Genomic DNA, 17,404 nt, shown 5'->3' on the forward strand with positions numbered 1-17,404 from the left:
CCCACTCTTACTTTCAACAGAGGCAACTACAGAGGCAGAAATACATTTCACATATTTCAATTTCAGTATGCCAGCATTATTTATGGTCTCCTTCCATCCAAAGTTACAAATATAAGAGTTTCTGACCCATTCCTTTAGTCCTCCATCAGAGAATGCGGTTTCGGTGCATGCAGTGTGTGTTAATTAGGCAGCATCTAAGGGTTGAAAAGTCATAAGAATAATGCTAGGGTAAGAGAAATGTACTCCGCCTCCTTATTAGAACTATATTAAAGTGCATGGTACATGGGTGACAAAATATCCATTTATATGCTTATTTGAATCTCAGCAGCTAATGGATTTTTAATCACCACAGGCAAACCGAAATAGAGACAGATCTCTTTTGTTGGAACTGGTTTATAGAAAGGAAAAACATTCCATATGAATGAGTATATTCCATATGGTAAATTACATTATTAGCTATAAATACATTGTCTGGGCCAAAACAAATTCACAATAACACAGACCATGTAATTGTGATGCTTCACTATTATCATCATATTTCCATAAAATTCTAGGATTTACGGATTCATGATTTTCTTTATTGGTTCCCATTAAAATTTACAGCAGGTTTCTAGAACAGTGTTCCATGCCTTATGGTTTAAGTCAAATCTAAATGGAGTATTAATAGAAAGCCAATACACTTCGGGTATTTTTTCAGCTCCAGCCAATGTCTAACACAAACTAGAGCCATGGCAAAAGTATTGGCAGTGACATAAATTTTGTGTTTTGCAAAGTTTGCTGCTTCAGTATTTGTAGATAATTTTTTCACATGTTTCTATGGTATACTGGAAGACAATGATAAGCCTTTCATAAGTTTTAAAGGCTTTTACTGGCAAAAAAAAAAACTTAATTTATGCAAAGAGTCAATATTTACAGTGTTGACCCTTGTTCTTCATAACCTTTTTCAATTTCAATGTAATGATCTCCGAGCCACTTCATTATCACTCTTGCATTGTGACATGGTGCTCCATCATGCTGGAAAAATGCACGGATCATCACCTAATTGCTCCTGGATCGTTGGGAGAAGTTGCTCTTGCAGGACGTTTTGATACCATTCTTTATTCATTGCAGTGTTTTTGGGCAGAATTGTAAGAGAGCCTTGGATGAAAAGCAACCCCACACATGGACGGTCTCAGGATGCTTCACTTTTGACACGACACAGGACTCATGGTAACGTTCATCTTTTCTTCTCTGGACTATTGATTTTCCAGATGTCCAAACAGTCGGAAGGGGATTCATCAGAGAAAATATCTTTGCATCAGTCTTCTGCTGTCCAATCCTTGTACTTCCAGCACCAGGCCATTGTCCAAAAGTCTTCGCCTCACTGTGCGTGCAGATGTGCTCACACCAACCTACTGCCAATATTGAGCAAGCTCTGCACTAGTGGTGACATGATTCCATAGCTGACTCCTCAGGAGGAGATGGTCCTGGCGCTAACTGGACACTCTGGGACGTCCTGAAGCTTTCACTGCAGTTGAACCTCTCTCCTTGATGTTCTTGATGATCCCGTAAATGGTTCTTTCAGGTGCAATATTCTTTGTAGCAATTTCCTTCCATGTTAGGCCATTTTGATGCAAAGCAATGATGGCTACACGTTTTTATTTAGAAGTAACCATTGCTAATAAGAACACAATGATTGGAAGCACTATTTCCCTCCTTTTATAGCAGTCTGCTCTTATAATCCAATCAGAATGATTTCACCTGACTCATTCACACTTTCCCAGGTGCTGCTGATATGATTAGTGAAATTATGTTGGCAGGTCATTTTGTGCCAGGACCTAAAAACAGTGAAATTTGGGTTTTTGTGATTAACTTTGGCCAATGAAGCTTTTTGCAATTATTTAAAATGCATCTGAACACTCTGCACAATAATCTAGAAACAATGTGAATCAACACAACAACTGAAGCACAAAAATTTGCAAAACACAACATTTATGTCACTGCCAATACATTTGGCCACAGCTGTAGACAATTTGACAATGATTATTGCGAAGAACTCAAGGGCAATGCCAATGTGGTTTGACTGATGTAAGTGATAGAAATGAGTTGATTTCAAATCCCAAAATTTCAGTAGTCTGTACCGATACCAGAAAACTTTTACAAGTCACAGAGAAAATAGGTGATGCATTTAAACACACTCCTTTAGCCTATTAAAATGTTTCAATGTAAATATTAAATGAAAACAATAGCACGTTTCCTTTGAGTGTTTCTCAATTGTGAAAAAATTGCTTACATTTTTTTTTAATTCCGCTTTATTTTTTCCCACCAACTTGCAAGATCTTTTTTTACCTTATGGATTCCATTTTGTAACAATCCCAATTCCAAAAACGTTGGGACGGTATGAAAAATCAAATAAAATCTAAAAAGGAGTGATTTGAAAATTATATACGCTTTGCTATATTGAAAGCACCACAACTAAACATTATATAATGTTTTACCTTGTGAATTTCATAGTTTTTTTTTTTGGTGTGAAAATGTACAGTCATTTCAAATCAGATTACTGCAACACACTCCAAAAAAGTTGGAACAGCCGAGTGTTTACCACTGTGAAACATCACCATTTATTTTAACAACACTTAAGCATTTAGGCAACGAAGACACGTTTAAGTTTAAAAAGTGGAATTTTCCCCATTCATCCAATTTGCAGTTCTTCAGCTGCACAATTGTTCAGGGTCTTCATGCTATATTGTGCGCTTCATAATGTACCAAACATTCTCAATTGGAGATGGTCAGGACTGCATGCAGGCCAATCTAGCACCCGCACTCTCTGCTTATTCAGCCAGTATGTGGTTTGAAGTTGTTCTGCTGAAAATTCCAGGACTTCCTGGAAACAACGGTGCTGGATGGCAGTATATGCTGCTCCAAAATGTGTACATATCTGTCTGCATTAATAGTGCCCTCACTGATGTGCGAGTTACCCATTCCATGGGCACTGACACACCCCTGGCCCATACAGACAGACAATGGCTTTTGGACCTGATGCTGAGAACAGCTTGGAACACAACGGATGTGTTTTTCAAAATCTATCTGAAATGTGGACTCATCAGAACAAAAAACAAGGTTCCACTCTTCTACTTCAATCTAAGATGAGACCGAGCCCAGAGAAGTCGGCAGCACTTCTGGACAGTGTTGATGTAGGGCTTCTGCTTTGCATAGTAAAGTCTTAACTTACATCTGTGGACTAACAAAGGTTTACTAAACTAATCCCAAGCCCATTTTCATGATATCATTAAAGATGAATGATCTGAGGGATTAGAGAACATGCACATTCAGAAGTGGTTTTGGTCTTGCCGTTTACACACTGAGATTTGACAAGATTCCTTGAATCTTTTAACTATATTGTGCACTGTAGAGGGTGAAATCAATCAAAACAAAATCTTTCCAATTTGTCTTTGGGGAACATTGTTCTCAAAGTGCTGGATAATTTTCTGAAGCATCTGTAAAGAAATTGACAAGTCTTGAATGATCCTTGCTGTTGAAGGACTAGGCTGTTTTTAGAGGCTCCTTATACGCTACGACACGATTGCTTTACCCATTAAACATCTTGTTAAAGTTCTATAGTAAAGCTCTTCACAACATCTAAAACACAACACTGGTCTTATTTTTTATTCTTAACATAATTTTTATTAAAGTGCTGCAGAAAAGAGCATCATATTATAAATGAAAACTGTAATGAAACCTTCTATTCAACAGCATTCTTGCTTGTGAGATATAGGTTCAACAACTATAATAATAAAATAAACTTTACTAAACGCTAACATATATTTCTGCTGGAATTTCTTAAATTTCACTTGTCAAGCTTTTATTTTTAAACAAACTTTTATCTTGATGTGAAGGTTTTTCCGGTTCTGTGATTTTGATGATAGTTTCACACTTTCGGATGAAACATATTTTTCTCTCACAGTATTGAAGCAAAAAATGCTGCAATTTAATTACATATATATATATAAGTCCGCAGGTGCATACATGTCAAAGTGAATGAGTGCTCTGTCATCTACTACAAGAAGCACAGCGCCTGCTCGGCTTCACATATTCAGTTTGCTGCGTGCAGTACATGCAGACTGTATATTTATTCAATTAAATAGCAACCATTTGTGGTTAAACAATCACATTTGGACATCTCAACTTTAATTTGATGAAATGTCAAATGAGCATTGTGAGCATTTGCAAGCAGCATTCTGTCAGTCAGACAGTGCGCAGGCACCGAATTAAGTCTGTGCTCGGTACTACTAGTACTGCAGAAACACTGGTATCTTTACATCTTTTTTATTTTAGATCGTCTTGGTACCGAAGTACCGGTACTTTTGACTTCACTAACAGTAATAATCATTTAACTTATTAGTTACTTATGATAGCAACAATTCATTACACAATGTATTATTTCATTTGATCTCTAAAACTAAGTATTTAAGCAAGCAGGTTAATGTAGATTTCCTTAAGGTAAGGCATTACTGCATTGTACTTACATGTATCCTCGAAATCTGTTGAGGTCATTGTTGGGCTTCTCACATTCAATAATGCTGTTGTATTTGAATGGGTCAAACTCGCATTCCTGCAATTGAAGAATACATTTAGTCATTTGTGATTTGCACAATAAAGCTCTTTATGTAGAATAATTAAAAGTTTGAGTCACATGGACAACATTTTTGGTACTTTTATTGTGCTTTTTTTGGGGGTTGACAGTCTGCGGGCTATTCCCATTTACTTTTATTATATATAGCCTACAGTAAAATATCTGCCAGGATATCCTTCAAAAAATCTCATTTTGTATTTCACAGAAGGCCTTGGAATGACATGAGTGGGAAAAAATAATGACAAAGCATTTTTGGGTGCACCATGCCTTTAAATAGTTTTAGCTGTCAAACTGTTTTCTGATCAACAACCTTATTGACATCTTAGCACATAACACAGTGTGAGCAGCAGTAAGGGAAATGAATAGTTGACTTTTGTGACTGGTGTGAAAATACTGAAGTTATCTCAGTGGGAAAATGCGAACCAGCTGAATACACACACATGAAAGCAAAGCAACACCATCACATTAAATGTTCTTGACACCAGGATGCTTCCTTTCAGTTCTTTACCCATCTTATGGGATTTTAACTGCAAATAGTCCACAGTCCAGAGAATTATAATGGAATGCTGAAATGTATCAGTGTAGTTGGAGGTTTGGTCTCACCAGGTCGATAAAGCTGCGCACCACCTGCCTCTGTTTGAGATTGGTCTCTCCGTCCAGTGTGGCAGTCTCAATGTGACACAGACGGTCTGGGTCGCTGGAGCTGAGCAGCAGAACATCCGAAGGCAGAATCTCATTGCAGCGCAGACGAATGAAGTCACCGACCCGCACCTCTTTCCAGTATTTTTCCACATACCGTTTCTCAGTCCTATTGAGGAAACAATTAAACGTGAGGAAGAATGATTCAGGAAACTCAGGTCAAAGATCTGTGGTTTAAATTGACTAATGGGCCATTCAGACAGAACACTTTCTTGCACTAAAAAAGCTAGACACATCACCTCGAATAAAACAGAACACAGGTTTCTCGAGACATGCTATAAACAAATTTACGTTCTTGCATTTAGAGTCTGAACACTACATATTTGAAAATTATTCTTTTTCCTTTTTTTTTTTTAATCATGAATATCATGAGCAGAAGTACAAATTTGGTTTCATTCATTCAGTGAAATGTGTATCCAAAGATGAGATCTTATAATGTGTCCCTTAATATCCTTTCTGTTCTTTACAGCTAGTTGTTGATCACAAAGTAAAAATAAACATTAATTCTCCAGCAACCCCTCTCTTCGTTAATGTGCGCTCAACAGAAAACTGAACTGCCTGTATTCTTAAAGAGACAGTACCATTTTTGCGCTTGTTATGCATATTTACGTAAACTATTCGTAAATCATTCAAATTATGCATATCAACAAATATGTAACAAAATGTGTAATAAATGTGTACATTTTTAAAGGGGCAATCATACCAACATGATCAAATGGGATGTTGTTTCCGAGAGTTCCGGTACCCTAGGATCGGACACATTATGCTGACTCACCGGCAAGCGCAATCTCCTATCAGACATTTTTACACTGGCTCCAGCATGTTGATCGTCCCATGTGGTGTGACCAAAAGTGCGTGGTAGACCCGGGTTTAGTGTTGAAACCAGAAAGAAATAACTTTCGCATAATCAGTGACAAGCACAGCATTTGTCCCCTAACATTACTGTTTTAAGTACTGATGGTTAGGTTTAGGTGTTGGGTTGAAGGGTTCAGTTAATAAAATAAGCATTCTTCTTCACTCCATTACACCACGTTAAGCTTTTGGTGCCCCACCGTGGACATTTCACCCCCAACAATTAAGCTCAGATGTGCCCATACACCCAATATCAGTTACTGTTTTGTCCACGGTGGGCAGTGTTTCGCATTTCTGCAAGCACAGATCAATATTAGCTAAAGAATAGTCACCCTACTGTTTCCAATTTCTCTATAAGATCAGTCTGATCATACATTGTTAAATTTAAGTTTCTTTGTTGAATTTCATAAACACTGTAGCCTAAATATTGAAGAATTTAACAAATAGGCTCCTAAAGAACCTATGCAGCAGTTTGGAAAAAGCCAGTGCAAAGCTATGCTCCATAAACCTAATGTTTTTAGTTTTTTTTTTAAATAGTACTTTTGATATAGTATACACACTTAAATGTTAGAGGTGTAATTCTATTTTCATTATTATGTTTCAACTTTGTAAATACTGTGTGTTACAAATCTCTCTGACAACCTCTTGTTTCGTTATTATAAATTCAATTTAATTACATCATATAAATGAATAGCATTTTTAACAATCTAAAAATGTGATTAAAATGATGAAAAGCCAAAAATGAAATAAAATATTCACTCTCACATACTATAGTGTGTTAAGTTGTATACACTGATCAGCCACGACTTTAAAACCACCTGCCTATTATTGTGTAGGTCCCTATCGTGCCACCAAAACAGCGCCAACCTGCACCTAAGACTAGCATTCTGAGATAATATTCTACTCACCACAATTGTACAGAGCAGTTATCCAAGTTACCATAGACTTTGTCAGTTCTAAACAGTCTGGACATTCTTCGTTGACCTTTCTCATCAACAAGGCATTTTCATCCACAGGACTGCTGCTAACTGGACATTTTTTGTTTTTGGCACCATTCTGAGTAAATTCTAGAGACTGTTGTGTGTGAAAATCCCAGGAGATCAGCAGTTAAAGAAATACTCAAACCAGCCCATCTGGCACCAACAATCATGCCACGGTCCAAATCATAATTATCAAATTTTTTCCCCATTCTGACGGTTGATATGAAAATTAACTGAAGCTCCTCACCTGCATGATTTTATGCACTGAACTGCTGCTACATGATTGGCTGATTAAATCACATGGATGATTGTTGGTCAGGATGGGCTGGTTTAAGAATCTCTGTAACTGCTGATCTCCTATGATTTTCACACACAACAGTCTCTAGAATTGACTCAGAATGATGCCAAAAACATAAAACATCCAGTGAGCGGCAGTTCTGCAGATGGAAATGTCTTGATGAGAGAGGTCAAAAGAGTATGGCCAGATTGGTTTGAACTGACAAAATCTACAGTAACTCAGATAACTGCTCAATTGTGGTGAGAAGAATAGCATTTCAGAATGTTATTCTGGGAAGAGGTTTGGTGCTGTTTTGGTGGCATGAGGGGGACCTACACAATATTAGGCAGGTGGTTTTAAGGTTGTGGCTGATCGGTGTATATGAATACTAGGCCACTTGCATGTGAAGATGCCTGCTTCCCATTTTGCTAAATATTTTTTCTGTTTTCAGTTGCATTACACTTACATGTCATGTTAAAATTCTGGCCAATTTCGAGCCAGTGGAGATTCTTTCACTAACATGAAATCAAGGTTGATTTATGTCACAGCATAATGTTTTTCCTTTTTTTCTTTTGAGTCTGTCCTTGCCTTAGTGAACACAACAGCAGACAACAAAACTCTAGAAATTCTAGAAAGCCTCCAGTTTTTTGATTGAGATAATGGCACAATGCAAGAGAGATCCAAGGTCATACTGAAGACCGAGTTGAAGACAGACCGGGTTGTTGAAAACAATAATTCAAATCTTCTTAAAAAGGACAGACAAAACACTGTAAGTGCATCGGTCTTAAGTTTCCCATAAAGGAATTGTTGAATGACTGTCTAGAAACTCTGTTAATGTGCAGTGTTAGATTATTTTTTTTGTTTGTTTTGTTTTTTACAAATGGCATTATCAAAATTCTCTTTCTGCACAATGTTTACAGTTTTCTGGATTTGCAAGCAGCCAAATAGTGAAAAACAGCAAGAACAAACAAACACAGACTGCACAATACAATATCTGTGCCATGTTCAAAACAGGGAAGGTAGTGTTAATAATGCTGGCTTAACATGATGTGCTTCATGACGCCTATTTCGGGAGGACAAAAATAATATTACAGAGTTTTGGCAAACATGGCTGGAGGAACTCTTGGCTCTCTATTGGCAGCGGGGAAACAAACCTTCCTTCTGTTCCACTTCCCGCCCTTCCAAACATAAGAGCACTCTTTTACTGCCACGCGGGAAAGTAGTGTGACCTCTGACTAAACACATCCTCAGCTCTTCAAGAGCTGTGTACAAACTAGAGGGAGAACAAATTCTCCATAGTTTAAGAGAGGAGGAGAGACATCTGGTTGAAAGTCTGAAAAACCTCTTATTAGTCACCTTTTGGCAATTGAGGAAAGGTTGCTACCAGCAAATTTGAAGTTTCTAGGCAGACATCATCAAATTAATTCTTCGCCAAAACATCCAATTCACAAATACATTCTAGCCATTGACAGCCATCGATTACGGATTAAGCACTAATATGGTATTGTGCTGTCATTTTTAGGGTTTAGAGTACACCTTAACCTTACAGCGGAAACAACATAAAATTCTCCATAATTTTTGGGCATACAGATAAGTGTAAGACATCATTAGAGACTATAAAGGGTTTACTTTTATTTGTGTACACTCACAATAACAACAAAAACTTGTGCTTTTGTAAAATAAAGAAAATAAAAAGAGTGAGCTTTCAGCAGTCTGTGTGTCAAGTGAGCATATTTATGAAACATCACAAAAATGAACAAACTCTGTGAATACTTATCACACAAACATGAAACACATGTCTAAAGAAAGCTTAAAATGTCTACTTTTAAATAAAACAATTCAAATTTAGAACAAATATTCTCCTGCAATGTAATCTGTATGAAACTAAGCAATGTAAATTTTTTCCTGGCTCAGCTAATTTATCTCTAATGTGATCCCACCCACCAGCAGAGCGCGCTATTCATACGGTAATGTACTGAGATGATCAATGCAAATGGTAAACGCCCTGACTGTGCTTTAAAAACATAGTCATTCACTTTTCTGCGTGTTTCAAAGACAGCATGATACACAAGTGAGAAAACTCCTGGATAGTGACGAAAAGTTAAAATTTTCCTCAGAAGAAGAACGGGAATCTGATGAATGTTTGTATTTTGAAGAGTGACTTGATCCAGCCGAGGATACAATTTCGGACTGTTTCCAGACTTGCCAGCCAGGATTCAGAGTATTGAAATATGTCCTAATAAGCAAGTTTAGTTACATGTAAATGCTGTTTCGGCTAAAGCAGGTATTTAAATTTATGCTGTATGATATAAATATGATATGTAATATGATATTAAAATAATATGGATGTTTAGATTGTATTTTATCTAGTGTTTATCTTGCCTCATTATCATCAACAAAGGGTGTGCTTGCAAATATGTGTTCAGGTGTAAATGAGTGAAATGCACTTTAAATATGCCCATATTAGAAAATCAGCATCTTATAATGATTTCTAAAGGATCATGTGACACTGAAGACTGCAGTAATGATGCTGAAAATTCAGCTTCGATCACAAATAGCATTTTACAATATATTAAAATAGAAAACTGTTCTTTTAAATCGTAAAAATAGTTCAAAATATCACTGTTTTTACTGTATTTTGGATCAAATAAATGCAGCCTTGGTGAGCAGAAGAGACTTCTTTTAAATGGTAGTGTAGGTCTAAAATTAAATAAAGTCTTTATGTAAAGAAAATGCATAGTCAGATTACTTCTGTTAATTTAAAATTTGATTTTGATCATTAAGTCAATATTCAATATTCATTCTCTTTCGGTCACATTCCTCATTGATAGGCCCAGGGGAGGGGTCTTTTGTCTCCTCAGGTGTGAATTAACATCCATATTCATGATAGTTCACGCCTCCTCGCATATGACCTTTCTAACATCAAAATGCCTTACAAAAGTTCAGTAACTATATTGTTTTGTATGAATGAGTGATCAGGATGGTTTTCACATAATATTTGAGCAAAAACTCACATTTTATTGTAGTCCAGTTTGTGTTGAATACAGTGTTATCAGACTTTAGCCATTGATGTGTTTTTAAGCAACTGAAAAAAAGCACAAATTTCAAGGCATGTCAAAACTTCTCCAAGGCCCAAAACACCCTCAGACCCCAGATGGTTAAGGGATAGTTCAACCAAAATGAAGACACACTCATAATTTACTCAACCACATGCCATCCCAGATGTGTATGAATTTCTTCCTTCTGCTAAACATAAACAATTTCTAGTGCTTGATGCATGTGCAGAGTGCTAGATGTTGCTATAGGAAGAGTAATCAAGCTTGAAATCAAGATCGCCAAAGATACTGCAGATGTCAAGTTGTACAGTGTAAAGGGGGGGGTATGTTCGCTGTTCTTTTCTGAATATTGCGTCGCAGTTTTGTGGTCCACTTTGCATAACACGGCGGCTCATTGTTGCTTATCGCAGTCCATTAGGCACATTTCGCGGCCGAACCACCAGTATATGCCAGATCACCAGTCCAGACCTGGTCGTGACACACCAGTTGAGAAACACTGCTTTAACACTCACACTCACTTATATCAGACCGCCTCACTTCGCTGACATTTTCTCCGCTGCATGTGTGTGTGTGGGGGCAAGTTGACAAGTCTGAAAGGCAGACAATGAGGAAAGGAGATGCGCAGGTGACATTCTCCATCCATTTGCATTTTTTTTCTCAATACCATAGATAATCAAATGTACATGGTATGATAATCAGCAATTTTCATGCAGTGATATACCATGAAACTGGTATAACGCTGCAACCCTAACTACACTTCATGCTCATTCAAATGTGCATTCAACACATTTTGCTGACTTGCAATCTTGTAATTTCATAAAGCTAACGTATATTCAAACGTTATTTGGCCTTCACAGGTCTCATTGTAATGACACACTAAGTTATCACTCCTCAAAACCCATAATTTCAACTATACTTGACGTTGTGTTAGCATTATGTAGCTTAAGGTGAGCATTCTAGACCGCTGGAGTGTCTGTGAGTGTGTGTGCATATAATAGAGTAAGGCTTTCAGTAGTGTCTGGCTTTGATCTGAATGCTTTAATTCATGTCCAGACAGTTACAGTGTATACCATTAGGATGAACTATCAAATCTGACTCTCTCAGAGGGAGTGTGTGTTCGTGTTGCAGCTCTGTGGGTTTGAGATTTGAATCATTAAAGACATGTGTCTACATATGTAAATTTTGAACACATCTGAATGGTGACAGCATTAACTATCACTTATTGCCCACATTCACACGTCAACACTGCCTATTTGGTAGGGCTGGACGATATAACCTAAAATCAAAATCTCAATTAATAGAACATTTTACCTCGATTACGATTAATGAACGATTATTTTGTTTTGTGCTTCGTTTTTTATTTTTTTTGCCCTCAGAGTTCACTGACAAGGTTTGTACTGTAAATATGGTCAACTATTAAATAATTTTTTTCTAATGAAAGAGTGCATTTCTTATCTTTGTGATTTTAAAATAATTGAAACCATTTATGGTTATTCATTAAATATTTTGAACAATTGAAATCAAAGCACACATTGCTTGAAATGAAAATGTCTTATTAAAAACGTCACATTTCATTTTGTGTAAAAAGCAAGATTCCTAAAAATGTGAAAATAAATAACTTGCTTTTTTTGCAAAGAAAATACATTATTTAAAATATTGTCATGTGAAAAGTAGAAAATAACTTGCATCTCCTGTAAACAAAGCTTTTAAATTATGCCATGTGCAAAAATGTTAATAGAACACTACTGATTAAGAGCAAGAGCAGGGCTTGGACATGGCACCTCTAATGGATTAGCAGGCTGTATGTTCATAGCGTTATAGATTTGAATCGGACTTATGATCGCTGTTGCATGTGATCTTCCTCTCAGTGATCTTGAACTGTCACTCTATATTCAAGTATTTATTCTAGGATCTTACTAAGAAACACTAGCATGTTTCAGGCAGGATCTAAAGCAGCGCAGTTTGGGAAATATGGTCGTGATGGATCACAGTGTATCTTCTGTCCAGAAATGTAATGAGGTGTTTAAACCCACTGCGCTCCACTGTAGCTATGGGAGCCATATCCTTCATGATGTAGTATCAAATGGAGTCAGTTATTATCCTTTTCATATTGTGTAGAATTTGTAAATGCTTGTGTTATCAACACCTGCTTTGTGGAGGCACTTGTTACTGGGCGCTTGTCAGTCTCTTTTTTTGAGTCATGCACTGTTCGTATTTGGTAACGTGATCGTGCTCCAAGTGTTGAAACAGATTGGTGGTATTACCGTTGACTGATGCCAAAATGTGTCCAAACGACAGACAATGCATATTCTTTGGTACAACCTGCTCCTGTTGCTCATTTGACTTGTTTAAGTTCGCCTCCATGTTGCTTCCATTCTGCTTACTGGACAGGGCGGGTCACATGGCCACACACGTTAGTATGTTTTTAAGGGGAAATTAGTAACCGGATTAAAAAAAAAAAACGAAATAACCGACATTGGAAAATTAAGGTTCTGAATTTCGTTGGTTAGAGGTTCTGAATTTCGGTTTACTTTCGATTAATCGTCCAGCCCTACTAGCAGCTTTTGAACAGTCCAGTCACTATTAAGAAATGAGAAGGTAGGATATATACCATTGTTCCTAAACACCAGAAAAACATACCATAAACTCCAGTTGTAATATAACAGCATTAAGATATGAGAAAAGTCCATCAAACATCCTACTGTTCTCGCCAAACATTGGGCTGTGCGGTAGCACCACAGCTCTGCATAATATTAGGAACGAGTGGCTGATCATGACAGTTCAACCATAACAGCTTGCAAGGTAGATTTCAAATGCAGATTCTGTGCAGATAGAGCACATTTTTAATAGAGATTTATCAAAGGATAGGTCAGCACCAGTCAGGATCCAGCATCAAACCTGAAACCTGTATGTCATTTCACAAGCAAAAGGGGCCTTTAATTTTTACTTTTTGGCTGCTGACTGCTTTGGGATAAAAAAAAATAAAATTAAAATTAAAATCTCACTAACATTATTAGTGGACCTCAGGGAAAAATACAGATGGTATGGCCTACATGGTGTAAACATACACCTCCAACAAAGCCACTCTAAAGAACATCCTGTCTGTTATATCCTGTCATGAAAAAAGAAATTTGAATAGCAACACATTGCCATAATGAAGAATTTAATGGAAGAAAAGTGTAGTGGAGAAAACAAAAGAAGACAGATGGTATTCCCGCAAAATTTCAAAGAGAAAAGGCCACTGAAACTGAACTTTCTTAAGGTCATCTCCTCCAGCAGCACAACATTAATAGACTTCCGAGAGAAAACAAGCAGCTCAGCAGAATATAGGCTTATATGAGTGTATAAAGCAGACAGAAAGCAAAGGTTGATTCATGAAAAACAGAACAGAATTTAGTTAATCTTTCTCTGCACAATTCCTAAAAATCCAAATTGTTCCACAAATCCAATACAAGCCAATAAAGCTTTCAGTGCAAAAGCTTGAGATCCAGTTTCAAAGGGTTTAGAAGATTATTGAACAGACCACCCAAAACCAGCCTTCGAACAACTGACAGAAACCAGTGTGCATGGAAAAACTGAGTGGGGCATAATTCTCATGGGTGTAGATGGGGAAAAATCAAGTGGAAAATTGTGGTTGCCAAAATGTTGCTGCAATAAACACAATGATAACTTTGACACCAACTGAAACGCTTAGTGGGATGTCAGTGTTTAGTCAGGTCAAGCTGAACTGTTACCTTATCTTTATTTCAGAGATATACCAATAATCAGTTAACAATTTTTACAGATTTTCATACTTGGCTACTTAATCAGTTATCATTCTTTTAATATTGGGTCTACTGATGGGGCACAATTAAGTGGGTTGCTAAAGACTAGCACAGACTAGTACTACTACGGGTTCAAAAGGAAGCAATCTTAAAGGATAAGTTCACCCAAAAATGAAAATTCAGTCTCACCCCTGTATTGTTACAACCCAATATGACTTTTTTTCTCAACCCAAAGAGAGAAATTGTGAAAACATTTTGTGCTCAGTGATGTCATTCAATGGCAGTTTATGGTGACCACATCTTCAAGCATCAAAAAAATGCAAAAGTACAATTCAGAAGTCTAATAAATGATTCCATGAGACTAATGATTGATATGAAAGCATGTAATAAGGTTTGGTGAGAAACAAACCAAAATCTAATGTATTATTTAGTGAAACTATTCACTAACCATTGATTTCCTGTGCACGTTCATGATCGAGCACGAGAGCAACAGTTCACGCAGCCCCCTCGCCAGGGGCGGACTGGCTGTAGAAAGAACTGGGACTTTTCCCGGAGGGACGGACGTGAAACGTAAAAACAGAGGCTACAGGCAGCCATAGTCCCATCATGTCCTAACCTGACAACAAACAACAAGCAATAAAAGGTATATTTTCTATAGTAAATCAATAGTTTTTGTCCTAACCAGCAGTGACGAAGGACGGAACAGTCTATTAATCACTTGTTTTCTATTTTCGACATCGCATGGCTAAATCAGTCCACTGTGAACTGGCACCGGCCCAAAACCTTTTTTAAAGAACAAGTATCTACAGGTGAAACTCGAAAAATTAGAATATCGTGCAAAAGTTCATTAATTTCAGTAATTCAACTTAAAAGGTGAAACTAATATATTATGTAGACTCATTACAAGCAAAGTAAGATATTTCAAGCCTTTATTTGATATAATTTTGATGATTATGGCTTACAGCTTATGAAAACCCCAAATTCAGAATCTCAGAAAATTAGAATATTGTGAAAAGGTTCAGTATTGTAGGCTCAAAGTGTCACACTCTAATCAGCTAAACACCTGCAAAGGGTTCCTGAGCCTTTAAATGGTCTCTCAGTCTGGTTCAGTTGAATTCACAATCATGGGGAAGACTGCTGACCTGACAGTTGTGCAGAAAACCATCATTGACACCCTCCACAAGGAGGGAAAGCCTCAAAAGGTAATTGCAAAAGAAGTTGGATGTTCTCAAAGTGCTGTATCAAAGCACATTAATAGAAAGTTAAGTGGAAGGGAAAAGTGTGGAAGAAAAAGGTGCACAAGCAGCAGGGATGACCGTAGCCTGGAGAGGATTGTCAAGAAAAGGCCATTCAAATGTGTGGGGAGCTTCACAAGGAGTGGACTGAGGCTTCAAATGTCGTATTCCTCTTGTCAAGCCGCTCCTGAACAACAAACAACGTCAGAAGCGTCTTACCTGGGCTAAAGAAAAAAAGAACTGGTCTGTTGCTCAGTGGTCCAAAGTCCTCTTTTCTGATGAGAGCAAATTTTGCATCTCATTTGGAAACCAAGGTCCCAGAGTCTGGAAGAAGAATGGAGAGGCACACAATCCAAGATGCTTGAAGTCCAGTGTGAAGTTTCCACAGTCTGTGTTGGTTTGGGGAGCCATGTCATCGGCTGGTGTTGGTCCACTGTGCTTTATTAAGTCCAGAGTCAACGCAGCCGACTACCGGGACATTTTAGAGCACTTCATGCTTCCTTCAGCAGACAAGCTTTATGGAGATGCTGACTTCATTTTCCAGCAGGACTTGGCACCTGCCCACACTGCCAAAAGTACCAAAACCTGGTTCAATGACCATGGTATTACTGCACTTGATTGGCCAGCAAACTCGCTTGACCTGAACCCCATAGAGAATCTATGGGGCATTGCCAAGAGAAAGATGAGAGACATGAGACCAAACAATGCAGAAGAGCTGAAGGCCGCTATTGAAGCATCTTGGTCTTCCATAACACCTCAGCAGTGCCACAGGCTGATAGCATCCATGCCACGCCGCATTGAGGCAGTAATTAATGCAAAGGGGCCCAAACCAAGTACTGAGTACATATGCATGATTATACTTTTCAGAGGGCCGACATTTCTGTATTTAAAATCCTTTTTTTTATTGATTTCATGTAATATTCTAATTTTCTGAGATTCTGAATTTGGGGTTTTCATAAGCTGTAAGCCATAATCATCAAAATTATATCAAATAAAGGCTTGAAATATCTTACTTTGCTTGTAATGAGTCTATATAATATATTAGTTTCACCTTTTAAGTTGAATTACTGAAATTAATGAACTTTTGCACGATATTCTAATTTTTCGAGTTTCACCTGTATACCAGTGTATGATAACTGTGTGGAAATGATCAAGAGTACTCTTGTATATATAAAAAAAAACTCAAACCTCTAACTACACATTATTTCAATATAAGTGTAGCCTATTAAGAAAAACGTTTACTAGTCTACTGGATATACAGTGGCAAAATTAACAGTAATTCCAGTAAAGGTCTTCAGAATAAAAGCAGCAAGTTTTATTTGCAAATTTTTTTCGACTTCTATACGGACTTCTATAAAACTATTGTTTTAATCTGTAAACAAATAATATAAATTATTATTATAACTTTTTCTAATTTTATTAAAGAGCAATATTCAATCTATGCCTTCTTAATTTTAAAACTGTCTTTTATTTGGTTGATTACTAAATGATTACCAGACTGATTATCATCAGTATTAATCACAAATAAATAAATACAAAAAAAATCTCAAGCAAAGCAAAGACCCAGAAAAACCTTCAGTCTACAGTCAAAGCCTAAGCTAAGGGCTAACCCTGATATCAGGACTGTACCAGAGATTTCGGGCTCACATCCGAGGTGATCCTGAGCAGCTTGAGGGAGCATGCACCATCACGCACAGCAAAAGCTCAATTCTTGGAATACCTGCCTTTCGTCCTCTCGTTGAAGGAAACAAGTGTTGACATAAAAAACCATGTCACACTTCAAACAGATTTTCATAAAACAGTGCGATAGTTTTGTTGTGAGCACTTGAAAAGAGCAGCATGAAACACAACAGAAAGGCTTTTGATCCCACTGCAAACTGCTAAACACAGGAAAGGAGGGGACACACTCTTTCTAGACATTTCTATTGT

At 37.3% G+C, this 17,404-nt stretch overlaps 1 protein-coding gene across 1 annotated transcript in view; it reads right to left on the reverse strand.

The window, feature by feature from the left end:
* Positions 1 to 17,404, reverse strand: part of LOC127647012 (phospholipid-transporting ATPase VA-like) — a 69,199-nt gene that overhangs the window by 39,416 nt on the left and 12,379 nt on the right. The window contains exons 2-3 of the mRNA XM_052131053.1: positions 5,216 to 5,420; positions 4,506 to 4,591 (exon numbers count right to left, since the gene is read on the reverse strand). Coding sequence (XP_051987013.1) covers positions 4,506 to 4,591; positions 5,216 to 5,420 — 291 coding nt within the window. The remainder of the gene's footprint in view (positions 1 to 4,505; positions 4,592 to 5,215; positions 5,421 to 17,404) is intronic.

This window comes from Xyrauchen texanus, chromosome 7, assembly GCF_025860055.1.
Source record: "Xyrauchen texanus isolate HMW12.3.18 chromosome 7, RBS_HiC_50CHRs, whole genome shotgun sequence".
Classification (NCBI taxonomy): domain Eukaryota; kingdom Metazoa; phylum Chordata; class Actinopteri; order Cypriniformes; family Catostomidae; genus Xyrauchen; species Xyrauchen texanus.